A 27,995-nucleotide genomic window follows, 5' to 3' on the forward strand; every position below is an offset into this window, starting at 1 on the left:
GTGTTTCCTTTCCATAAACAAACGATTACATATTTATTGAGCAATTAAATTTTAAAAAATTTGTTGTCTTTGATATTTTTAATTTTATGAAATTTTCAACAGGAAATGTAAGGTCGTGGTGGATGCTGTAGTGTGCTGTAGTGTAACATCTTCTTTTTTGTGTTGAAAAGAAGACGAAGATTATTTTAAATATTTACTGGTCATTGACCACATTAGGTCAATGTCAATGGTTTCCCAATAAAATTGGTATTCTCTTTTTTTGTGTGTTAACATTTCGTTTACAATGCAACCAAATCAATAGCAATAATGTATAAAAAAAGGTCGTTTTCTTTTATTTCTAATACTCGTTGCCGATACGTTCGTGTGCATTATATTTTTCTTTCTCATTCACATCGAAAACCGATCCGAACAAAAAAAAATAATATGTTCGTTCCATCCACACCATTTCGTATCATTCAAATAAATTTCCATTTAAAATTTTATTTCTACATAATTAAGCTAACTTTACAACATGCCTTCGGAAACACACAATCAAAAATCGTTAATGTACAGAGCTTGGCGGTTCGGATATACATCCAAAATGGTACATACATCCATAGTTAATAGCTTTGAGAGAGAATGGCGTATAATTCGTTTATATACACACAGAGCACAGAAGTACACCACACACCACACGGTGTGCTATTCGTTTTTGATATCATCTATGTATAAAACCCTCCGAGTTTACACTGTACACAGTGTACACAGTGAAACATCAATTCAAATATGACTTCCATGGCTGTGTAAATGTGTATATACCTTTCGTATGTGATGTTTTATTTCATAAAATCTCTTCACAATGAATTTTTAGTACCACTGTATAAGTTGTTTGGGAAACATGCATTTAAGCACTATTTCACTATCAATAAAATATAAAAAAGTGATAAATTTTTTTCGGTGTACTTAAGTTTATTGGCATAGTAAATTATTACTAATATATATATAATGTTTGTTTTATAATAAAAAGTATAGTGTTAACTTACTGAATCTAATATATTTTGGTGCAATAAAAGTTAATATAAGTGAGATAAATATTTATAATAGTGTAAACAAAACAAAAAAAAAAGAAAATAATTTTTTTCCGAAGCAATAAAGTTATTAAAGAATAATATTATGGACGATTGTGTGTATTGTAGAACTGGACCGTCGGACCAACGATTTTAACTATGGTAATTCAATTTTAATCAAATAAACAACTAAATGCGGTGTGTAGCACTACATATGTTAAAATATGTATTTGAGCATGAAAAAGCAATTTTACGGTTAGTTGAAGTCTTAATTAAATTATTACTTTTTTTTTTCATTTTGATTATGCTTGATTATGTAGTGAATGTATACGATTAATCGAAATTAATTTTGATTTTTATTGTAAGCAAATGCATAAGGTCCTAAAGATCCGTATGAAATACAGTAACCGTTGATCATTATTTTTTCTTAAAAAAAGCAAAAAAGATCCTATGTATACAAGATACAATGTATCCCCTGGTATTGAGGAGTTGTTAATTTTACTGATTAGATCGAATTTCTTATCATTGAACGAATACTTTCTCGTCTTGTTATACGAGAAAATTTATTATCTTTAGATCTCGATATTAACATTCCAATATCAAAAAATTTCCTCTCAACGCGAGCCAGGGTAGAACCCTAAAAAGTCACAAAAAATCAATTTTCTTCGGCTTTTTTTCAAAGTATTTTTTCCTGAATGACTACAACCTTTAATTGTATGATCTCTCCTCCTCAACTGCTGTGGCTACTCGTAGCATTTTTCGACACTCATAAGCTCTCCTCCGGCCTTCTATGGTCAATATTTTGTTGACTTCTGTTTTGGAATATGGACCGAGAAATCTATTCATGTTAGACGACAATATTAAAAAAAATAATAAACCAAATTTACTGTGCCTATCTTATCCTAGTGTTCCGACAATGCACGTATCTGCGCACGTTACAGTTTAGATGCACTTGTATGACTAAAAAAACGTTTTTCTCAACTCAGTGACGAAAAGTAAAGCTTTTGTTGCCTATATTGAGAAAAACGTTGTATGTAACTTGGTGATAAATTTTTGTGTGGGTGTGTATGAAAATCAAATTCTTCGGCTGGCGCAAGGGAATTCTCAAACTTTGATCTATTCTATTATTGAAACTGTACCATTATTTGATCTGAACATATTTTATCCAACTTATTTGAACCTTAGTGTTCCAAATATTGAACAAATTAACAATTGAGTCTACAATTTAAAAAAAAAATCAGTTTGTAACTGAAAATAAGATTAAAAACGATCTATTGATGGAAAATAAACTCTCAAGAAATCTATTTTGAGACTGTTCCACCAAATTCTTCGAAAAAATCTCGCAACGGTAAATTTGTATCGACAATTCTAAAATTAGATTTGATTGTAAATAAAGTAACGATCGTCCAGAAAGAAAGAATTTGATTGCACGAAAATAGAAGTTGATCATCTTTCTTGTATAAAATACATAGCCGTTCGACGCCTGACTTATTTTATGTAGGTAAAATCAGTAGTAATCCACAAACTGATTCCACGAAAGCAGCCATTCAATTTAATTTAGTTGACACTTAAAATGTTGAATATATTCTCAAAATAGACATAGGAATATAGATCTGAAAAGTTTAACATTTTAAGAATCTGTCCTTACCTTTCCGACTTGGCCAATAATTTACTTCAGTGATGATCAGAGTTTGGGCCGAAAGTGGAATAATCCCATGTTATTCTTTTAAGTCATCTGTTATCTCGAGAGGCAACCAAACTGAAATACGATTTATGGCTAATGTCCTCTTATGTAGAAAAAATGCATTTTTAAACTGATGAAGTAATAGATTTTGCATCACACATTAGAAGTAACAAATTTAGTGATCATTCAACGACTTTCCTCCCGAAATGGTAAGATTTTAAAGAGAAAAATGATACAATTTAAATTTTCATATGCATATGACGATTAAACTTTATCAGCTTCGCACTTTTATTATGCCCGATCAAAGCATTTAGGAAAACTACGCCAAGTTAGTGCTATTCCCTCTCTTCTACGTTTGCTTCTTATATACATATTCATACTAACCCCAAGATGTTTTACTAGTATTTACAGTTTTTTCTTCGAAAACTGATGATGAGCACATCATTTGACATGCGTACTACTCGTATAGATTGTCTGTACCGATAGAAATTAACGAAAATATTTGTATAAATAAAATATTCGTAATAAATTCTAATGTTATACGACATTTTATGAGTCAATTACATTCGGAATGGGTTTTACTTCTTCAGTAACATGCAAACATTACTTTCATTTATCTCAATTTGTCGAATTCAATTAACATCGAATCGTGAATTACGTTGTCGAATTAGGCTCGAGTAAATATAGACACACATCGTGTGTAGTTAATAAATTGATTGAACCGCTCATTAATGAAAATGCGTCAATTAGAACATTTTACCGAATTGTTTACCCTTCAATGTATACAAGGGGCGTTGTTTGTTGTAGCCATCTATCAAATACATAGAATGTAGGCACCCTTAAGCCAAACTCTGTTATTTTTGAGTTGATTATTTAGAAGAAAATATTTCTAATTTGCAGTTAAGAATTTTTAATTACTTTTTGCGTAATATCAGTCCCCCGGAATACGCTATAAACTTCCAGCCAACTCCATTTCATTCATCAAAATTTAACAAAATGAAAAAATTATTAGAACTGCGAAAGTCATTATTGTGTATCCCTTCAAAAAAGATGTTACATTTTTGTATTACCCCGCACCGACAGTTTATACACCAAAAGCACACACACCCAATTACTGTAAATGTGTCTGTAGCATAGTATAATCTATAAATTCTTACAAATTTTCTCCGTTTCTAATAACATACACGAATAATAAATTATATGAAAATGCCTGAAATACTCTTTATATTATACCCGAAAAAGAACAATAAAATTAAAAACCAATTTCTTTTGTGCCGTTCATTCATGAGACAATTCCAGTAAAAACAAGGTATTGGTGGAGTAAATATATATTTCCTTGTTTTGATTGCAATTGGTAAATATTTCTTTTAGCATCCTAAATGATTCAAATGTAAAGAAGATAAATTCCAATTTCAAGCTCATGTTTCTGGCATTTTTATAGCTTTTTCTACCCTTGCTGGATAAACCATTCAGCTTTTATGTATTGAAAGTATCTCTACGTAGCATAAATAACGTACAGTATGTATATATACAAGTCATTGTGATTGGTCTTGCCGATCCCCTCTTTTTTTTGACTAAATTTGGATATAATATAACAATCCCTTCTCTTCGGCTGTCGGCTAAATTTTTTTTTATTATATGGACGTTTGTTTAGAAAAGAAAAGAATTTTTTCCATCAACCATAAACTTTTTGTGTTGTGTGCGAACATTAAAAATTGTTCCATTAAAAGTAATAATAAAGTACAGTGACACTCATTCAATGGCTATGTAAAAACTATAGAATTTTAAATGTTTTTGTGTGGATCTCGTAAAATTGTGCATAATATATGTATGCAAGCGTGCGGTGCTATAATGTGCAACTTATTCAGTTTTATTGTGCATTCTAAATAATAAGGTGAGATTAACTGTATGCGCCATATGTTGTTGTGCAGTAAATATAAATTTTGTTGCAAATTGTTCTATAACAAAAAAATATTGTAAATTACTCATGTAATAAACTTTCATTCATAATTTTTTTTCCAATTTCCTGTAAAATATAAAGCTCAACATTGCCGTGTTGGCATTCATTAAAAAATGTGCATACTTTTCGTAGAGCTTTTTCAAACTTCAGTTCGTTTTCTTTTGCTGCTTTTCGATTTATTTTCTAACAACAAAACTATCAAAAGTGATGAATTTTTGAAACTCGTTGTTCGGTCAACGGATTAAAGACTGTTTTGTCAAAAAACGATGTTCAGAGCTGATTTTAAATTTCACACATTTTCAAATTGTTGGACCGCTTCGTAGCATATTTTACATTCGTTGATTGTTGTTAAGTGTACACGGGTTTTAGCATTGCAATAAACTTACTAAGCTTTTTCAAACGTAGATCCGTGTGTCAGATTAGAATGACGACAAAGGTGGATTAGTGAAGATTATTATTATCTTACAAAAAATTATTCATAATATATCTGAAACGTTTTATTTTGTGTCGTCAAAGACAAAAAGCCAATCCAACTGTATAGAATTGATGCAATGTTCGATCTTTCCCTAAATAAAACAGGTGTGGTACTGTGGTACGCGATCACAGTAAAAGCAATAACTTGATCATCACTATTATCTATTCTTTAATATCTAATAAGTTTTAAGTCCCACTAATCATATCATTTAATTCGTAAAGATATCCTTTTATTAGACAGTAAACTGACTGTTGACCAGAAGCAAGAACTGAGTATTGAAAGCCCAATAAATAAATATTAGGAGGTAGATGTACTACTCTCGATTCGAGTTATTCATACCGCGATAAAATTCGAGTACTTCAAGCTATTTAATGGATACATTTGATTGCGCTATAAAAAAGGTTTGAATCGATCCGAAATAATTCGGCCCAAAAACTGCGACTACACGGATTTTAGTTGATTTTTTTTTAACAATATTAATAATCAAAGCTGAGTTTTTGTTCAAAAATGTCAAAATTATTAACTGTTGAATTTGCTCCGTTCATTTGTTATTGACAAAAACGACAAAATTAAGTGATGATCTACGGATAATCTGGCATTTTCTAGAAATGTTAAAACAAACGAAGTAAAAGAATTTAATTGAATTTGGATTTTCCGGAATCGAGGAAAACGCCATCCAAGCTTTGGGCAAGATAATAATAAGTAAAAGAATTTGTGTTGAGGACTACTCGATACTTGAGCGAAAGAAGTACCAGATTTAATGATTATACGTTTGCAGTATCTAAACATTTTCAATTCCTGCGTCAATTACAGTATTCTATTATCGAGACTATTCAGAACACTGTCAACTTCTGGTGAATGAAAAGAAATTCTTTTTCAGAAAATATTCATTATCTGAATGAAATCTATAATTTACGAGACAAAAAATTATTTAACATCACAATAAGCATGATTCTTTGATAATTAGTGGGAAAAAGAATTCCGAACAATAGAAAATAAATAAAACCATCGATCTACAATTTGGTGGAGTCAGAAAAATCACTTTTTAATGTAGACAATGTATAATGATTTTCCTAAAGAATACAACATCAACAACGGTAAAAACGAATAAAAAGCTGTCTCTCAGCTTCGAAGAAATTCAACGATTTTACGGTCTAATTATAATACTACACCATGCATGCACACAATGTTTAAAAATGTTTTTTTTTCATTCGTGCCAAAAAAATAAATTTCAAAAATTCCGAATTTGAATATGATCTGATCAATTCCCTCTCGCAGAGAATTCTATTCAATGTATTTAAAGCAATTTCTAAGAAGTGTTAACGGTTTTGTTTACGTTTAAATAATGTGAACGTTTATTTATATTTTGAACTAAATATGTGGAAGAGTAATAAAATCCCTTTATTATTGTGTTACAAATAGATTTGGTACAACAACCTTTTTAAGTTTTTACTTTTTATATGTTTATGATACAAGAAAAAAAAAATGCTTTGGTGCAACGAACATAGCGTATTTTTCAGACAGATTTTGAAATATTATATGGTTAAAGCCAGCCGATACGCTCTCGATTTTTAATATTCAAATTTATTTTCAAGGTTATACGGATGGCTTCAAAGGACCTAACGTTTTTTTTTCTTCGGAAAATGGTCTGAACGGAGACTGTAATGATGAAATTCAGTGAGACTCCTTTTTTGAATAGTCGTTGACACTGACTTTTAATCCGTTTTCATTCAGTTGATAAACACAAAAGATCCAATTTTTCATTAATTGGGGTTACATTGGTTATCAAATTTTAATTACATTTATTTATACTAACACTTGTGAAAAAGCGACCGAGTGGAATGGTGTAAAAATCACCGCGTTGAAATCTCGACGTCTCTGACATAATGGAATATCATACCATTTTTCCTGCGATAGAGACTCAGTTGCTTTCCTACTGATACCCATTCCAAAATTCATCAGGTTATTTTCGAATAATAGTGGCCGTCCGTGACATGTATGCACGGCTGTTCTGGTTACCTTACGGTTGATGTCTGAAGCCAACATATTATTAGTTGTGTTAACTAACTGCATGTAAAAAGGAAACGACCAACCTGCCCCGATCACCCACTTTGGCCTGTTCGGTCCAAAGACGACGTATTACCTACGTGCATTAATGTTTGTTTTCGGGCTTTACAGTACTCTACACTGTTGTTATAAGAACAAGAATATTGTTATAATATATGCGAAAATTGTGGCCTTAAGCTAACAGAAAAAATGTAAAAGCTTTTGTTCCAGTTGACTCATCATTTTTCACACAGACTGACTAAGAATCAGAATATTAAATGTTGTGTTTCAACCATTTTTTATATAAATTCTGTCTTTTCGATGGTATTTTGCGTCTTCTTTTGAACAAAAATGGCGCTATTATCATTCAATATTTTTAATGGAATTCATATAACAACAACTCTAGGTTATTTAGAGGACATCAACAATTCGTTGGCTGGTCGGAAATGGCTAAAAAAATTAATGTTCATTTTTGCACTTTCAATGAAATGTAGTTGCTAATCATGATAATAATCGTCGACTAAAATTTACATCGGGGCAAAAGTGTAACGTGTTGGCAATTTGAGATTGTTTAGCCTGATGTAACGAGAGTGAAAAAAATACATCCAGCACAAACTGTACGCTTTTACTAAGTCTAACGATATCGGCATAAAATAATCAATTCATTGCTATAATATAAAATTGTTTTGTGACCTTTCTTCTTGATTGTCTCTAGATAATGTAATAAATTTATGAATAACATTCATGATAATAATAAAACCTTGTTTATTGGGTGTTTATAGATTTTTATGTATTTTTGGGTTATTATGCTTCGCATGTATGTATTTGATTTGTTGTTTGATTTGGCTTAAGCTACAATTGGAATTGTCGACTTAGCGTTTCGTGTTTGCAAAACTTATCTGTACAGAAAAACAGTTTTGTGACCATCATTAACAGTTTCCATAATAATTGGACTGCCATAATATGTTCGTTTTTCCACATTTATTTATAGTTACATCCGTTGTTACCGGAAAATCGACATTGACTGTCATTATCAAGTGATAAACTGAGAGGAGTATCGTAATTGATTCGTCGTTGATTTTCCACCATCATGAAACTAATTACAAATTTCGTGAGACTACGCCCGTAATATATTGCTATCAGTATTATGAATTTTGTATTGTAAATTCTCGTAGTAAACTATGTGATAGGTGGAACATCAACAATGATTCAATTATCACACTCCTGACTTACAATTTAAATTCTTGTCAATTCTCAACATTTTACAGAAATATTGCGATGCAATCATCAAATCTAAGACTTCTTCTGTTTAAATAGTTTATTGTTTGTGAAAAAAATCTTTTACTTCGTTCATTTTAACACATATTTTGTTATAATAAAAAGACACAAGCCAGAGCACGCTGCATATTTTTGTCGTCCTTGACGATAACAGATGATAGAAGGTGTCGAGCCTAACATTTTTCATCGATACTTACAACTTCTGGGTATAATTTTGAATAAACAACAATCAGTCTACAAACTTATGATAAACGTTGACTAGGAGTCGATTTTTTCACTTCAAGCTGTTTAAAAAAAATGGTTTCCATGTACTTTCAATTAATGTACGAAAGGTGGGTATGGTTCATATAAATTTAGTTCATGCTTTTGTACAAAGTGAGGTTGAAGATATTCCAATTTTTCTGAAAATGATCCTTCTAGTTTTACAGCTACAGTGATTAGCACATGAAGCTTAGTTCAACTTAAAAAAAAGCCTGAAAAAAAGAAAATTCTGTCAATCGAAGTTTACTACACAGTGTTCATATGAAATAGTTTAATTTAGAACATTAGCGAATTATAAGATCAATGAAAGTAGAATGTACTCATTTATACCTTTCTTAAAAAAATAATTAAATTTCTACAGTCAGAGGCAGTGAAATTTCAGCATGAATTTGCGTCAGCTCTTTTTCAGCTGATCCACACACAAACACAATCAAAACAGTTTATACTTATATAAGCTTGAAGCTGCAACACGCGCGCGAGCGGTAGTGGTAAAACCGCCTCTAACTGTATTTTCTTATATTTCGCTAATATTCCCATAATGAGCTTTAGAGCTTTGATGATACTTGCATAACATGTCAATTCTTTCAACTTCTGAACGAAATATTTCTAAAGACTCATTACTCTAGTGTCAGTGCTCCACCATCAGACGAATCATTTTCGTTCTCACCATTTTTAGAGATCAAGGTTTTCGGAAGGACGACCACAATTGATATTCAACAAAAATATTTATTTAAAACGAAAAAAAAAATATTAAAAATTTTGTTATAGTCTTGAGATGGTTGAAATTATATTCAGCTTTTCTTTTGTTTTTAATTTTACGACCAACTTTAACAACAACGACGGAATGTATGAAAAATATGTATAATTTTAAGTAGTCAACGATTTTAATCAGTAGAAATGTTGCGTTTTTCTTGTAAACATTCCATCAATCCAACTCTACCTCTATTATCATAATTTATTAGTGCATTGAATTTCCGCTTGTTAACACAAGAAGTGAAGCATTATTTTCGATTTGATATGAGTTGGTATATAAATAACAGAAATCTAATTGCTTGGCATTTAGAAAATAATATGCCGTATTACGATAGGACGTTTAATACGTAATTTTATCGCATTATATTTACCTGTTCGTCATGAATGTTCGTTTGGTCTCGCCATAGCATTAAAGAACAGAACAACAATACCACTACTTAACATAATGTAATATTACATGCAATACACTAATCTTAAAATCAAACAAAAATATAGAGAGAAAAAGTAAGGTAAGAAACAAGAAAGAAAAAAAAATATTTACGTTGCGTGTTCGGAATTTTTGTCGACATATCAAAACAATTATCTTTAATTCACTTTAATTTGTTATAATAATTTGTTCACTGAATTTTATTGCTCATATTTTCTTTTTCAATGCAATTTGAAATTGAAATGCACTTCGTATAATTAATACCGTTAATGAAAGAGCATAAGTAATTAACGTCTATATCTAAGTGAGTACAGCAAAATCATATAGAAAACACGAAAGCGTCATCCTATAGAGGACATTGAATGTAAGAGTGCTGCGGAGCATATTAAATTATAATGAAACCAGTTCTTCACGTAAGGACGCCCACCATTTTATTTAACAAAAATTTCATCCAGAACTACTATGACACCTACCTCCATGGCATTTAGAATCTTTTTTGGGTATTTCATGAAAATTAAACTTCTCTTGAGATATTTTATTTATAAGTTTTCCAACCATAAAATGTGTCTATTTTTGTAGCTTTCTGATATCCTCTTTCCATCGTTGTCAGCATTTTTTCCTATCAATATTTCAGTGAAACTGTGACAAGCTAGAAATAACGCACACGCACCAAGTTTTACTCAATGTAGTTATTCCGGCGAGCGGTATATATTTCGAATGCAACTGAAGGTGCATTTAAATAAAACCAAGCGTCACCCTAATTTCGTATGATATATGAACTCGAGTGCAGCATGCGTCATATTCAATATTTTTTTTGTATATCTATGATTTCAATAGAATTCCATCGGAGTTAATTATTTTTCCGAAATTCGAGGTATCACATTCACCAGTAAACATTAAATCTACTGAGTCGTATGTGACTTGTGACACCCTGAAGACAATAATTCAACGATCTAGATATCGCTCATTATGTATGTGATCCACTCAAGGTGAATAACCTTCATTTATTTGAAACCTTTTTAAAATGGCTAAGGATGTCATTGCAAGTCAAAACAAAAATAAGTTGTGGGTTAGCGTTTCCTTACTAATATGTATTAATGAAGTAATAGTATGTTGTGTTACAAGTGATTTTTTCAGCACTAGACCCACGTTTTCTGGGGTTTCATGCCGGAAAGTTAATAATTAAAATTAATTCCAAGCAATTATGAGATTTTAATCTCATATTTCCATTGTGTACTTCAATATATGGTTGAAACTTCAGTCCGGAAAGCAGGAAGGCACGTAGAGTAAGTATTTTCCGATTTTGTTTCTGTCATCACAAAAATTTCATTCCTGTCAAGTCAAAAAGACCGGGAAAATAGCCTCAAGTCGAATTACCATTAACATGCAAAAAAATGAATTCAAAAAATCATCAAACTCTCTTACAAGATGAAATGGCACCATATTTTCGTAAAATCGTAATTATTTAATCGAAACGGAGTCCATAATAATGCAACTAAAGCAACTAAAACATATTGATATGATCGAATAAACAATATTGTTAACACTGATGGATGAGTTTCAGTGGCAAATAATTTGATGACAATATAAATAGCAACTTCAATTCTTTGTGTGTTCTAAAAATATTTTATCACTCAATACATTATGTTTTATGCATAAATGCTCGGAACAATAAATTCTTTACGACGAATAAAATATTTTTAACAACGGAAGAGCTAAGTTAATTACACAGCTGAGAATTAGATTTTTGTGTAAGTTTTTGTAAGTGCATTCTTTTGTGATCGTGATGTGATTTAACTAATTTTTTGTTTGTTTGATTTTGTCGGCTAGTTAAAACATCATCCTAAAAGTTATTGCTATAAAAAAAAATTTGATTTGTTGATGATGTTGGGAGGATTTTTGTCTTACCGAAATAGTTTTGTAGTCGATGCCAATAAATGCTAACGGGAATTTCGTGAATTCGAAACTTATCTAAAAATATACAAAAACTTCAAAAATCGTAATCATAAATTCATATTTCGATTTGTTATTTAAATTTCTGAGATGAAAATTCTTTTGAGGAAACCTTGCCAGAAGAATTTCTAGGCATAGCTACCTCCTTATTTGCTACTTTCTACTTTGTATGACATAATATTCATCTCAGTGGTGAAAGATAGATAAATAAAATGTATTTAAAGACGTTCTGCTCCTATCGGAGTTGCTACTAACTTAGAATATAATTCAAAATTTATTGAAAATATTATGATTAATATTAAGCATTTAGTCTAAAACTGTAAAAATACCGACGAACAGTGACTAATTTTACGGATGGTTGCAGTACACGCACTCCATATTACGAGTGAATTAAAATATAATCATTTGAAATTCAACAATTCATTTTCATTTCATCTGATCTCTAGAAAGCTGAACTGGATAACTGTTTGACAGACTGTACTAAAAATATTTGCGTTCCCCTCCGACATACGCACTGTTCTGTTTGTATGAGTATAGTGAAAAGCTTAAAACAAAATTTCAGAAAACTAATACAAATTTAAAAGAATTCCTGAAGTCAATTTATCAATTTAATATTCAATCTATAAATGCAACTATATGCCTGTTTTACACTTATATACCATACCATAAGAAATTATAAAATGAAAATTACTCTCTCAACTCACTAAAAAAATACCTTTCGTTGCTGGACTACAATCTTTCTTGTTCTAAAATTTCCAATTGGATTTTACGGTTTATACAGCCACTTGCCGAACGTCTACGTGCGCATTGGCTTTCTGTAAGTTTCTGTATATATTATATTCAGCGGAGAAACACACTCATTTCAATTTTATTTCGTAAATTTTCCTTGTGCTTTACATTGAATTTTTTTTTCAACTTCATTTTTTGTTGAATAGATGGTGTTGCTATGACGAATATTGTAATTGTTTTCACAGTGAACAGAACATTTCCTTATGGGTAGGTGATTTATATTCTGTATTATACGAAACGGCAGCAAAATTGATTTTTGAAAATATTTCGTTAGTCGCTCTTAGAAATAGATAGTCATAGGCAAAACTAAGCGGTGGGATCTAAGTGGTTTTAAATACCAAAATGTATGTCAAATCTAGTAAAATTGAAATACATTGTACCAGATATACTGTAAACAATGGGAGTGATAGATTTTTGTTATAACATCAAGCCGATTGTAAAATGGTAAATTGAATGGCTACTTGATTACTTTTAATGTTGATTGCTACTTGCGTCTTTTCCAGATCTCATCATTCGATTAGATTGCGACATAACTTGATATGGCTTTTATCTACTGTAATGTCATAATGTTCACAATTCGGTGACACTTTTAGAATCAAAATGAGCTAGATTTAAACTCGTCAATCTCAGAACGTCAATTTATGAACTGAAAATTTCGATAATGTTTCATTTGCACACCGCTAACTTCGATAATTTCTCATTTATTCACGGCGAACTTCGATAATTTTACATTTATTCACTGAAAATTGGCAGATTCTTGACATTGTACTAGATCTGAGATTTTTTGTGTGGAATATGAATATTTGACGGTGTCATGGTGTGTTGATGTTTCAGTTCGATTTTTTAAATTAGTTTACTAACACGGTAGTAAATGGGAGTTTTGCGCACACGATGTGTTGCCGCACTCGCTTCGCTCGTATCGGCAATCTCACATCTAGTACGCAAAACACTCCCATTTACTACCTTATTATGAAAATAGCTATACTTAAACTAAAACCAGTTCTTATCAAATAGAAACATTTTCCAGTTCTGAAATCTCATTACCAAAGCAATCTTTAGTCTCATGCGAATTCATATACGATGGGATTGACCTTTGGATTACTTTTATATTCTGACGCAATTTTCCAATCATAACGAACAACTGTGTGGTGCATTCGATTTTGTCAAGAATTTCGTATTACACCCGCAGAAAAGTGAATACGGACATACTCTATGATTTGGGAGTTGTTGTGGTTTGAAACTGTTTACACGAACATTTCATTTAACAATTGTAAATCTAGATTTTATTTTCGGATATTGTTGTTAGAATTTGGTTTTTCATTTGCAAGGCGAAACTTTTTGTGGACAACTCTTCAATCAGAAAAAATGTTTCCACTTTGCTGTGAGTGTACGAAAAATTATTGGAAAAAAAAATAGAGTCATACGTCAGCATCAGTCCAAATATGAAAGAAGACGGAAGACATCGATGATTTTTTCCCGAAATATAAAAATTGTATTATATGACGAAATCGTACACAAAAATTTTAATATTTTCGAAGCGTTCGAGTTATAAATAATGTTCTCAAATGCTATAACCAGTAGTCAAACCGAATACCAGTCACGTTCGTCTGGTTAATACCCAGGCACAAACGTTTTGAATGGGAGAAAATTTTCGACATGTCGAAAATACCAAAAATAGTCAATTCAAGTTAACTCACTATAACGCTTCAATATAAACAAACATGGCGCACAGCATATCCGTGTTTCGATTTTCAAAATTAAAATTTTAAATAAACAAAAGATGGAAGAAGAAGAAGGGAAAAAAAATTATTCGACGGAACATTATATTTAATACAAAATAAGTTAAAGGAAAAACTTTTTTTTTTCGTTCATATAATTTATTTTATGAACCTGTTTTGTATGTACGTACGTACGTTACTATTCTCGTCTTCAATGGAATATATATCTATCTTTATATTTTAACATTTCCATTTTATAAAATAAAATCTATATTCCCGACGCGTATACCTTTTAGGGATCTATTTTCTACGAATAACATGTTCTATATTATACAGTTAATATCATCAGCCAGCACAACCATTTTCCAGAGAAAAAAAAACCTTTTCTCTCTGCTTTATATTGCATGTATAAAAGCATTTCAAGCAGCATTCCGTATAAAATAAATTACGGGTTACGTTGCGAGCATATAACGTTTGATACAACACAGAATGCTATATATGAAAGGATGTGGATTAAATTTATAGGTGTATATCAGCATAGGGAATGTGAAACAGTTCCAGTCGAACGTAAAATCCATTAATTGTGATATTTGATTCAAATGCAACGAGAACCGTAAATCAAATGTTTGTTTGATTTTTGGCACAATAGTCAATTCCACCCATTGCTACTGTTTCTGACAAGGAAGTTACTGAAATCTTCGTTTTACATATTTTAATCAAAAATAGTCGTCATTGTTTTCAAGAACGACATAAAAAAACTCACGTCAGTACCTATCTATATAGACACAAATTTAAATCATCAAGTAACTAAATGTCTAACACAAACTGTCGCAAGAAAAATGACGTTGTCACACCTTGAGATTTATTTTTAGATTAAAATACTCCCTCCATCTGCTAACATTAGTCCAATAGGAATATTTAAAGAAACGGCGCAATTCTTTAATGACAATATACAATATGGATTCATTCAAGATGTACGACAGCGAGTATGTGAAGACACACATTTAGTTCACAATAAACATTTCTTCAAGAGAACAAAAAAAAATGTCGTCAGCTTGTGACCAGTTTACCCTATACCGAACCATGATGATGATGTAGGTGAAAGTGTTGAGTGTTGAGTGTTCAACCAATGTTTGCCAAAGGAAAGGTGAAAATGGATATGTTCATCATTAACTTTGAACAAGGTACCAAACTTACGGAATTGACAAAGGCCATCAAACACGTTTGCCATCAACGCATTTCATGGCAACCATTTATTAAAAAAGAAGTTGGAACCCAATGCAGGAAATGCCAACGTTTCGGTCATGCAGCATCCAACTGCGGACTTGAATACCGCTGTGTTAAGTGCCCTCATAGTCATGCTCCGGGTGATTGCCCTCTTGAAGACGATCAACCAGCTACTTGCGTGAATTGCAACAACAACCACCCAGCCAACTACAAAAAGTGTCCTGTTTACGTCAAATACGCAGAAAAATTAAAAAAATCGCCAGAAAAATCAGGTAAAAATCAATTGAATACAATCAAAAGTAACACTGCTCATTCCAGTAAAAGTACATTCGTCAAAAGCAATGTGTCATATAGCCAGGTTTTGAAGTCTAACGATGGAACTGGAGAAGAAGGAACAAGTTTTAATTTTATAATTAATGAAATTAACAGCCTTTTTGACTGTTCTTTGACTGTACTCATGCAGAAAATCAAGTCTTTCGTGCCAGAATACAAAAAGGTGAACGATCCAATGATGAAAAAAATAATGATCATAGACTTTCTATCCCAATTCACATAGGTATGTTGCGTGACGTTTTGAAGATAATAGCTTGGAACGTGAACTCCATCAGGAGTAAAGCGAAACAGGAAGAGGTTAAGTACCTTTTGATAGAGCAACAACCTCATTTGTTGTTGTTAAGCGAGACTAAGCTGAATAATAGTAACTTTGTACAATTTCCAAATTATAAGATCTACAGGAACGATCGTCTATCGGATTCTGGTGGGGGGACCGCGATTCTGATTAGAGATAATATCAAACATGAAATACTGAATACGCCACTGCTAGAGGCCTCTGAAGCAACATGCATTAGCCTAGCTCTGAGTAACTCTAAATCTCTGGTTGTCAATTCTTTCTATTGTCCAAAACATCTTTTGAAAAAGGACCTTTTGAAACTCATGAATTTACACTCCAACGTTTTTATGGGAGGCGATTATAATGCTAAACATTGCTATTGGCATAATTCTGAAAACAATAGCAACGGCAATGCCCTATTCAAATTTCTTGTTGATGAAGACTTAGCTCAATTAATCCATCCTAATGCATACACTTGCTATAGAAGCAAACTCAATCCTAGCACTATAGATCTAGCCCTGGCTAAGGGTGTTCATGTCGATAGTAGTAGTGTTACCGAACTCAACCCAGACCATAGTCCCGTTCAGTACCTCTTGAAGATCAATGACTCAATCTCTTACGATGCCCCTGTTGAACAGTTCATGTTCAAGGGAGCTAACTGGGCGAGATTCAAAGAACTAGTGAATGATGCACTGAATCCTACACCTGTAGTAGATTGCGATGACATAAATTCGAGTGTTAAGCACTTGACCAAGGCAATTAGTTCTGCAATGGAAGAATGTATCCCTAAGAAGTGTTTCACGAGCAAGAACCATTTTTCGCAACATCTGATGGACCTAATTGCCAAAAAGAAGAGATTGAGAAGGGCACATTTTCGCCGTAAACTCAACGATCCTGATATAAAGAGGGAAATCAAAAGCCTAGCCATGACAATTAAGAATAGTATTGATGAAAGAAACTCCGAAACTCTGATGAATAAGTTGAAACAGATTAGACCAAATACAAAGATGTACAAGAATATAAGCAAGCTCCTAGGTGATGGTAGAAAAGTAGTGCCTGAGCTGAAGGCAAGTGATGGTTCCCTTATCAGTAATCCATTTGATAAGGCAAATGCTATTGCAAAAGTGTACGACGAGATCCACAAACAAAATAGAGGTATGGGAGATCCAGATTTTGATGCGCTTGTGCTGTCTGAAGTAATTTCCTTCTCTCAGAAGTCATCGTCAAATTTGTTTGAGCTACGTTTGACGGATCCTGAGGAAGTTAGAATAATTCTTAAAAATTTGAAAAATAAAAAGTCGTATGGACCGGATGCTATCCCAAATATTGTCTTGAAAAAGCTTCCCAGGTCTGCACTCGAATTCCTCGCTAAATTGATTAATTGTATTCTGAGCATAGGATACTACCCTGATTCATGGAAGGAAGCCCATGTTATACCGATACCCAAACCAGGCAAGCCCGCTAACGAGGCAAAAAATTTTAGACCCATTAGTCTATTGAACAGTTTGAGTAAAGTACTCGAAAAAGTCCTGCATGTAAGAATATTACAATACTGCGACACAAATGCCTTATTGCCAAACAGCCAATTCGGCTTTAGGAGCAAGCACTCTACCGTTCATGCTCTCATAAGGTTATTTGAAGAAGCAATAATGGGTTTTAACGATGGGAAGTTTACAATAGCCGCTTTTCTAGACATTGAAAAAGCTTTCGACACTATGTGGGTTGAAGGACTCATATATAAACTGATAAACTTGAAGTTTCCTGATTATCTCATCAGAATTATTTTCTCCTACCTCAAAGGACGTAGTTACAGAGTTAAGTTGGGACACCAGCTCTCCGACCCAATAACAGTGAATGATGGGGTACCGCAAGGATCCATACTAGGACCTTTACTCTTTATCATTTTCATGATTGATTTGCCGACGCATATGAACACTACTCTGACCGTCTTTGCAGATGATACAAGTACTTTTTCTACGAGATTATCCCTGAGCAGAGCTAAGTCAAATGTACAAAGCCACCTTCACAAGTTGCACAGATACTATCAGATTTGGAAAATTAGAGTAAATGTGGAAAAATCTGAAGCTCTTTTCATTCAGAGGTCCAACCGCGGGCGTTCCAAAAATGAAAAAGCTTGTGGCATTGAAATGAATGGCACAAAAATCCCTTTCAAGGATAGCGTTCGTTTCTTGGGTTACTACGTTCAACCAAACCTTAAACACAACGAACATGTGAACAGGATGCTTCTGAAAGCTAACACCGGTTTACATAAACTGTATCCCATCATGAAAGTCAATAATGGCATTTCGCAAGAAGTTAAAGTTAAAACCTATGTAACCATATTGAGGCCGGTTCTAACTTATGCCGTCGCGGTTTGGCATAGTTTGCCAAAGTACTTGATTAGGAGGTTAAAAGTCTTTGAAAATAGATGCCTACGTATGGCAATCAATTTCAGAAGATCGAGAACGAACTTTAAGTATTTATCTACTGAAGAACTGCACAAAGTTACGAAAGTGCCGAGGCTTAACGTACACCTGTACGATTTGGCTATGAATATGCTTAGCAAGACGTATTCACATGATAACAACGTTATTAGTGAATTTGGCAGCTTTTCAGCAGAAAGAATTGCTAACTGTACCTATAAACCTCCCCACTCGCTGTTAGGAGGCCATAATTCCAAGCTATTGTCATTATAGACACAACCGCATCCCTATTTGTAATTTCGTATCACCAAAATGACCACTGTATACGAACTGATTATGAGAATTACGATTTCTTTCAAATTTGATTTGATCACAACAAACTTTGTTGTAACCCTAGGTTAAGTATTTACTCAAAAAATTTAGAATATTGATTGTTTTTCGTGCTTTTTTCAATCTACAAGGTGATGAACCTATTGCAATTTCATTTATTCCAATTAAATTTCAATTTTTTTTAATTTTTAAGTCTAGTACTACTTAAAATGATGAAATTTCATACATAAATTTGGAAAAGTCTGGCAGACTGTAAATTTATTTTTAACAAGAATTATTTGTAAACAAACTGTATAAACTTGATTTGATTAAACGAACAATTAAAAAAAAAAAAAAAAAAAAAAAAAATGATGTAGGTAGTTGTACATATATTTTGTGAAATATTTTCTTATTTCATTTGAATTCATATTGCACACATGATAAGTTTATTGTTCGTACAAACATACATCCCATGGCATACAATTTTGAATTATTTTCAGAAAATAAACATTTTGCTTCTAACCCATGAACAAAGGAGGTTACAATGCAGTGAAGGGATATTATATATTGTGATAAACATAAAGTTCTACGTCAAAACTACGTATAGGTATATTGGGTAGAGGAAATTTGATTAAATTTGATTGTATCCTGTTATACAGTTCAGACTTGCAAATATTTGTACAAGTTTCCTGTATAACGTCAGCTTGTCTGCACAGAATGTATAGTTTGCCAATGTGATTTTGGCTTTTATTGCACAGTCGGGTAGGAACCGGTTAAAGACCTTTCGGTTTTGTCAAAAATTTCATTAAATTTAATTAAGAAACTTTTATTACTTGCGTTGATTAAAATTGGACGTAAGTACTTGATCTTCGTTTGATACAATGTCCAAAAATGCATCGGCGATGATAATATGCTAATGATTTCCTTTTGTTTAAGACATTTTTATTGTATGAATGGTTGTTTTTCTCGTTTTAATAAGGTTGTAGGTAGTTATTGGACTCAATACTTAGCTGTTTATAAACGGCAAGCGTAGCTCAGTTCGGCATGTTCGATCATAAATTCTCTGATTTCGTTTAGTTAATGTTTCATAAATCAAGCACTTTTTTAAAACCCTCGGCATGTAAAATATTGTCCTCAACTCGTATGAAAAATAAATAATTCAAGTTTTCGCGTGAATATCGACCTCGGCTCTTCCTAGGATCAATAAACTTCACGCGAAAACTAGACTTTTCAACTTTTCCGTCCTAATTCTATTACTTCATTAGTTAAACATGATTCATGTAAGGAGCTTCCTTGCACATTAATTTGGAAATGTTACCATTTCTTCTATCATTTCGATATTTCGATATACTAGTGCGATAAGGGAATACATTTGTGGCGCATAAATCCGTAAAAGTCTAGTTGAATTGATTGGCTCTACGATAATCAACAATAATTCTGTTATGATACCTCAAAAGTAAAACAACAACAACGTCAAAGTGGAATAGTAATTTCTAGCATTCATTATTCGTAAAATGCAATTAAGACTCAAACAAATTAGTAGATCGCTTACATTTTATAATGAAATGAATTTAAAATGTTACCTATCGCCGTATTATTGTAAAATATCAATTTACATATTCATGAACCCGTAGTCGATAGTCATAAGTACAAAATACAGGTTATGTAAAGGCATTTTTTTTGTTCAAATAAATATCTCCTTTTTATCTCTTATTTTCTTTACGTTCAACGAAACAATTGCTTCACTTCGATGTTGTTTATTTATACAGAAAAAAAACTTAGATAAGTGAATAAATGTAAAATACATGTTTTGTTGTAACTTACGAGGCAACTCTACGAAATTGAATATTTGATAATATTGTGGTGGGCGTCTAATCAATTCTAACATCTTCGTCGATGAAAAATGAAATATTTATACAATCGGTCGATTAATTTGTAGGTGTTGCTCAACCTGCGACCTTACTTTAAATTTGATTGAATTAGTTTTTCGATGTCGTTAAAATTATTTCAACAACTCTTCTGAAACCAACGGAACTCAACTATTTTATTGATAGCAAGGGCATTTGAAGTTTAGACCTTTAAACAAAAATTTACATGTCGGTATTGGAAGAATTGGAAATAGTACGCCTTAGTGTGGTATTTCAATTATCGATGAGCTCTATCATCTTCGATCGCTGTAGATATTACTTCAACTTTTCTCGAACTACGACTTTCCCAGGTTAAATGTCGACTCTGTTACTTCAATTGTTAAAAAAAATTCTAATTCCTTGCATTGTATCCTTTACTTCATTAGTTCTCGAATACATTTTGCAATAAAAAATAACCTAAGCCAGAGTTCTTTGCTTACTTTTGTCAGTTTTGTCTGTAACAGACGGATTACCAATTTGCTGATGTAGTCAAGTTACGCTTAAAGTTGCTTTAAGTTAAAATGGAAACTTACTTGTCTCAATGAAAGTTTTTTTTTCGTTGAATGTGAGCCTCTGCCTATGCCATTTAATTAACTGTACCATCCAATGTCATATAACGTAAGACCATCATTTAAATAAACACAGTTGGAGCGACCCTTCACAAAATTATTTAATTTTAAACTCGCTCATGGATTAAAGTATAAAAAGAACTATAAATGGAAACGGTTTGTCCTCGACAACAATTCCAATTTCATCTTTTTTTTGTGTGCCTTTTTGTATAAAATTAAATGAGAAGGGTTGAGCAATAAAAATTACATAAAACAAACGCTTCTTCTAGAATTAATTCAAAATTGTTAAGCACTACATGGAGAGAGAGAGGAGGATATTTAAAAGAAAAATTTATACGAAAGTTGAATAAAAAATGAGTTTCGAGCGCTCGTATGCAATAACAAACTTTGCTTAGTTGATTTTTTTTGTTGTTCGCAAGGAAAATATAAATTCAGTTGTTTACAGGACGGTACTATACATTGCACATAGCGTTTAAAATTCAGCTCGAAATTGTAGACAGCATCGTGGCTACCGTGGCAATGTTCAAGATTTTTAATCTAAAGGAATTCCGTATCTTAGCTAAATTTTACTTTCATTTTATTAAAATAATTTATTTTATAACCACTTTAGTTTACAGTTTGTGTACTCCAACAAAAAACACTTCCATTATTAAATGCATTATCCAAAGTTATATCTTTAAGTATATACTCGTAGATATACTCGTTACTTAAAAGCAGAAAAACTCTTCTGCCAATGACTATAAAGATAAAAAAGGCAATCCCCACAGAACACTCCAAATTTCAAAAAGTAATTTATTCGTCGTGTTTTTGTAATTCCATTCATATAATCAGAGCGGAGACTAAAGCAAATGATGTACTTTACTTTATATAGATATATATTCGTGCCATATATAGAGTATGTATGGATATATTGAAATGTCTATAGGATGGGATGTATAAAAACAACATAATCCTATATATATTCCAAGTTATGAATTTATTATAATAAGTATCTAATCCACTTAGGAAATATCTATAAAATCAAAACTTCAAACTCAAGTTGTGTGTATTCAGTGACTGTTTGTTTGGTTCGATCATTACATTACCCTCTCTCACTATACACATAGCGCTACGATTTTATTGTAATATAGAACTCGGAATAAGATTTTTTTTTTTTGCTTCTGTCGTTCGCGTAATATTTTCTCTTTAGGATCATTCTCTTAAAAACATTTATATTTTTTTCCCGTCTTCCCTGAGCAGAACGATGAAGAAGGAGTAATGGCGCGTACATTTTACGTACATACACACTCCCCGGTCTATGGTGATACACCGAACGCGCTTATACCGATATGGAACCGAAAATATACATTTTTATTTATGTGTGAGAGAGTTGTTATTTTGTATGTATAAAGTCGTATAGGGGGTTGGCTCTGGTTCAATTATATATTTGCGTAGTAAGTAGATTCAATTCACCCCTCTTGCTATTTTATGAACGTGATAGTCATGTTTAAAAACCCAGATTTGGCTGAAGCAATAACTTCTTAAATGAAGAAGGAAAAAAAACAGCAAGAGACAAGAAACGATTTTTTTTCTTATTCATTTCTTTGGGAAAGTTTTAATAAGAATTTTTCGTCTTGCGGAAACCGTCTTCATATTAAATTCTTTTTCTATGTAGCTTATTACAAATCAAAGTCTGTTGCTAACTGCTTCGTTGGCTCTGAATAAAATTTTATCGAAGCGTAATTGCATGGGACATAAATTAAACAACTAAAAAATTAAATGAATTGCCATTTTCTTAGATATTCTCATTACCCATCCAATATTTATTTTAGAAATTAGCCAAGAAAATATTTGAAATTTTAAAGTTTTATTTGCGTAAACCGCCGTAGGTACAATTTCATAATATGATATATTATATGAGCTGTAAATGCGTCTTTCATCGATTGTTATTGATGATCATGGACTCAACATTTATTTCCAAACTCGTAGTCATGGATTTCAATTAGAAATTTTAATTGAGAAGTGACTTCTACATAATTATGAGTTCTAGTAATTACGACGACCTGGTATACTTAATGGCATCGAGATTTTTCATTTATGAATCTGACTGGATGGGTAAATTTGTTTAGTGAATGCTATAATCTCAGACTATAATGAGAAAGTGATTTGTGCATAGGGGTGGCTATACGAAACTCATTTTTCATATTAATTCAACTTTAAATAAAAACAAAAATAAAAAGAAGAATAATTTATGCTTGAAAGGTTGTTAAAAAATTAGACAAGACGAAAATGTGAAGCTGCTATCTAAATTCTAGGTGGAATTGTGTGGGGACTCGTAAATGTTAAAATTAAAAAATTTGAAGGGTGGCGAATGTAGTTGGTTGATCTTACCTCTGTTGTTACTTTTTTTTGTATTCAGACAATTTGTTCTTAGGAAAGATTTTAAAACATAAAATGAAGACGTAAGTTCATCTATTTCCACGCCGTCCGTAAAATCAGTTTTGTTTGTTTATTGTGGAAAATATCGAGAGTCTTTCAAAAGGCCACGGCCTTAACTAGGGTAGTGTCAGTATAACGGCTGAAATGTACACGATACCCTTTCTAAAAATTTAAAAACGCAGAGAGGAGTTAAAAAATCCTTGCTTTTCGACATTATTGTTTATCGCATACGGTGTGTGTGTATTGTGCGCTATCTAGACGACGTACATAAGAGTAGACAAATTTACCCTAGAGTGCTAGCGTTTTTGGCAAAATTACATCACTAGATTTTGATATGTTTGCCAACTGCGATAAAATACCTCACTGATATAAGGCTGTATATAAGAGACTCGTACAAATACTCGCGCAAGCACTCGTATTCGTACACGTCTCTTATATACAGCTTTATAGCAGTAATGTACTATATCTTTATCTTCATTCACTTTAACGTACATTTCACTATACAAAATCGTATTAACTCGAGATCATCGCTCATTTTTGTCAATGATGTCGATAACAGATGATTTATAAAAGATTTTGAGTAATTGAATATCTTAGAATTCTATCCCTTCACATTCATTTCTCTTATAAACGACTCAGAGTAATTTTTCGGTTAAATAAAAACAGAAGTACAGATTTCGAAGCCTTCCAACCTTGGACGGCAGTAACACTTGGGGCCTTCTCAGTCCTAAGAAGAGACTTAGCACGAATACTTTTCTTATCGGGCGGTCTGTTAGTTTCTAAAATTCAATACTCACCAAGAGTATTTCATGGAACTAATCCATCCATAATCTTTCATAATTTTATTTTCGGTGAAGTTAATTTTTTTTTTTGCGTGGCCAGTCTTTATTTTTGATTGACAATACAATTTGTCGTTGGATGAATGTAAAAACGACGATGGAAATAAAATAATTTTATTGTCAATTAGAAGTTTTTAATTTTTTTTATTATTTATTTTCGAAAAGCTTCTCAGATTATGTTGTCATCTTTTACTTATTATTTATTTAATTTATTTACTTTAAAATTTTGTCGTGTGATATTTCAGAAAAAAAGTCATCATCAAAATTCTTATTAACCTTTATAGTAAAGTACATAAATTTCGCAGAAAAAACAAACAAACAAAAGTCAACACAAAAAACATTTATTCACTTTCTTAATACAATATACTATGAATACATCTCTGATACTTAACTGAGATTGTCTTTTTTTTTCTTATATATACAATTTCGACATAAATAACAGTCTATGTCCATTACAATATGAAATAGACCGAAACAAGTTTATGTATCTTGTATTTCTTTTTTGTCTTGTAGATTTATATATGTATATACGATCTATATACATGTGAAGTAAAGACATGGTACATGCCCAAAGTGAACGAATATGTACTTACATACGAGATGAAAACTGGTTTATAATATTTTTTTTTTGTTTTCTTTCAAGAAATCTGTTTAAGATTACTTACATAACCAATTAAAAGAAATACAACTTGACATGTGGTATTTTTTCTAAATTTATTGCTTTGTTCTTGATGATCCGAGAAACATTTATACGAAAAAGCGAAATAACATGAAACTCGAAGGTAGCATTTTTTTTTAAATTTATTACATAAACGACATTATGTGTGTTTGGTATGTTTTTGTTTCTAAATTTTGCTGCGACTTATAAATAAATAAAAAAAAATAATTTTAAATGGTCACGTCGTGTATGTCGTTTTTTTAGTATATAGTAGAGATATCATATAGATACAAATATAAATTTTTATTAAAACATGACATAGATTTAAAATATGATTTTTTTTTAAACACATAAACCTCATGAACATACAACGATACATTTCAAAAATTATTATCTACATGACATGAATGTAATTTTGTTTGATAAAAAAAATTGATAAAAAAATTATTTTTTTTGTCTCGTATTTATCTACAGCAACCATTTTTATAAGGATTTTGTAGATAGACATTAAAGTATTGACTAGATTCAGTGAATTCAGTTATCACACGCCATTTTGATGTTGATTATTATTATACCATGTCGAATGGCCATGTATGATTGTCAGACTTCAATTATTTTAATTATTACCTAATTAAAGGTTGCGTCTTTCCCTAGCTCGTTTCAATTGTTTTCCACATTTTTATAATTTTCCTAACGTGTTAAGTACTTGATTCGGTTCTGGCGCAACAATGATTTGATGATAAGTCTTACTGTTTAGAAATATCAATCAAAATACAGTATTCCAAAGCAATCATTTAATTCATCCGATTAAGTGGTCGATAGTGCCTAAGTTTATTAAGTGATTATCTATCTAAATAGCTACTTTATATGAATTAAATTGAATATAAATGTTCTTTGTTCAGAACAAATTGAGAATCTAGTTTTGTAGCGAGATTACTTTTAAATAAAATTTTATTTAATGTTAATGCATACCCATAGGGGTCTACCAGTGGTGATTTATTATCACTTCTTTGACTGAAAGAATATTTGAATTCATGATTAATTGCCGCTGCAAGCATGTCGATTATATGTTTTTAAAGAACACAACAGATCGCGGAACAGCCTGGAATTTTCAGTTGAAAAATATTAATTCAGTTTTTGCTGAAGCCATACTTTTCAATTAAACTTCACCTGTTCATACAGGTGCAAATTTTTAATCTAACAATTTTTATTGGTTAATATAAAATATTGTATTACAATCAGAGAAAAGTGTAAACCAAAAGAATTTGTGACATGTGTTTCACATCAGTGAATTTAGTATTTGTCTTAACAAATGAGGTACTAGATTTTTGATGGACTGCGTAAAAAATTCGAAGACTTATTATGTTCGTAATTAACCTTCAAAATAGCGAATTGTCTCGCTCTTCATGTTTCACTGAGTGAACCCAAAAGAAGAAGAAAATAATTGTCAAATTTATGTCTGATGCCATCGGGCCACATTTTGCATCCGATTGCACCAATTAAAATGTTTAAATTAGAATTTTTTACTGTAGTTGGTATACCACCACATGTTTTTGTGCGTTATCAAACGTAGTATTACTTCGAGTATGCAGCCAATTAAAGCAAAACTTAAGAAACGAAAAATCGAGCCGTCTAAAAGTCGATTTTGTATCGTTCACATGTGGCCATTATCACTAAATGGTGTCTGTTTATTTTAAGAATTTTCAAATGACATTCTAACATTATCCAGATACGCATCCATTTTCTTATTCAATTTTAAAAACTATTTACAGATCAATAGTGTTCACATAGCTTAAATGGAAATGACTATAAACTCATGGATTTTAGTTATCTTTATCAATACGTATACGCCTGTGTATACATTTTGAGTCCAATTAAATCACCCCTACTCTTTTTGTATAGAACAAAAAGTGTATTGACTTTAATAATATATTTTAAAAGCAAAGTACTTAATGTCGACAATGAAAACAGACGATTCTGATTCGTACATACTGTGCTATCGAGAGATGTTATCTCATCAATAACCTGCCATTATTTTGAATTGAAATTCTGGCGCTGAACTGAAAACGTTTTCACAATTCCTCAAAAGACGGTGTTAAATGCTAAAAGCACTTTATACCTATTGCTCGTTTCCATTTTGATGTAGTTAATCGAATTTTGTAGCCTTGGATACGGTTGAGCAGAGAGACTTTCCTATTTCGCATTGATATATGCAACGTATTATAATGTTGGGTAGATATGTATATATGCACAGAATGTGCGACGATATTCACAACGAGAAGATCGTTTATTGATATTGTATCAGAGACTATTTCCATAAACAGTTTATAGAGATTATAGACGGGATAATAAGGGTATACTTCTGTGGAAGATAGAAGATGGGTAAATTTTTTTTGTTGAGATGAAGACGAAGGAGCGAATCTTATCCGTTCGCGTTTACATTTGATTAAGATTACAATGATTGAAGTTAAAATAAACTGATTTCTTCAAGATTTACAAAAATATTTGATATTTGAAAACAACAAGCGTAAGACGGTTGATAGGGTTGATATGGTTTTGCATGAATATTTTCACTAACAGTAGATAAAATCTTGTTGTTAATACGTTGGTAAATAAGAGCTGACAAGTTAGCAAAATAGATTTTT

General features: G+C 31.7%; 1 protein-coding gene across 3 annotated transcripts in view; it reads left to right on the forward strand.

Moving 5' to 3' along the window:
• The window catches only part of LOC119085742 (homeobox protein abdominal-B-like), a 93,201-nt gene that overhangs the window by 28,940 nt on the left and 36,266 nt on the right, over window positions 1–27,995 (forward strand). The window contains exon 1 of one of the 3 annotated variants that reach the window (XM_037196210.1): window positions 939–1,301. The exons of 1 other annotated variant lie outside the window; for it this stretch is intronic. In XM_037196210.1, the coding sequence (XP_037052105.1) occupies window positions 1,271–1,301 (31 nt within the window). In that variant the 5' untranslated portion in view covers window positions 939–1,270. Of the gene's footprint in view, window positions 1–938; window positions 1,302–27,995 lie in introns of those variants that run through there. One more of the 3 variants, XM_037196212.1, reaches the window with a different exon arrangement.

Source organism: Bradysia coprophila, chromosome X (genome assembly GCF_014529535.1).
Source record: "Bradysia coprophila strain Holo2 chromosome X, BU_Bcop_v1, whole genome shotgun sequence".
Lineage (NCBI taxonomy): Eukaryota > Metazoa > Arthropoda > Insecta > Diptera > Sciaridae > Bradysia > Bradysia coprophila.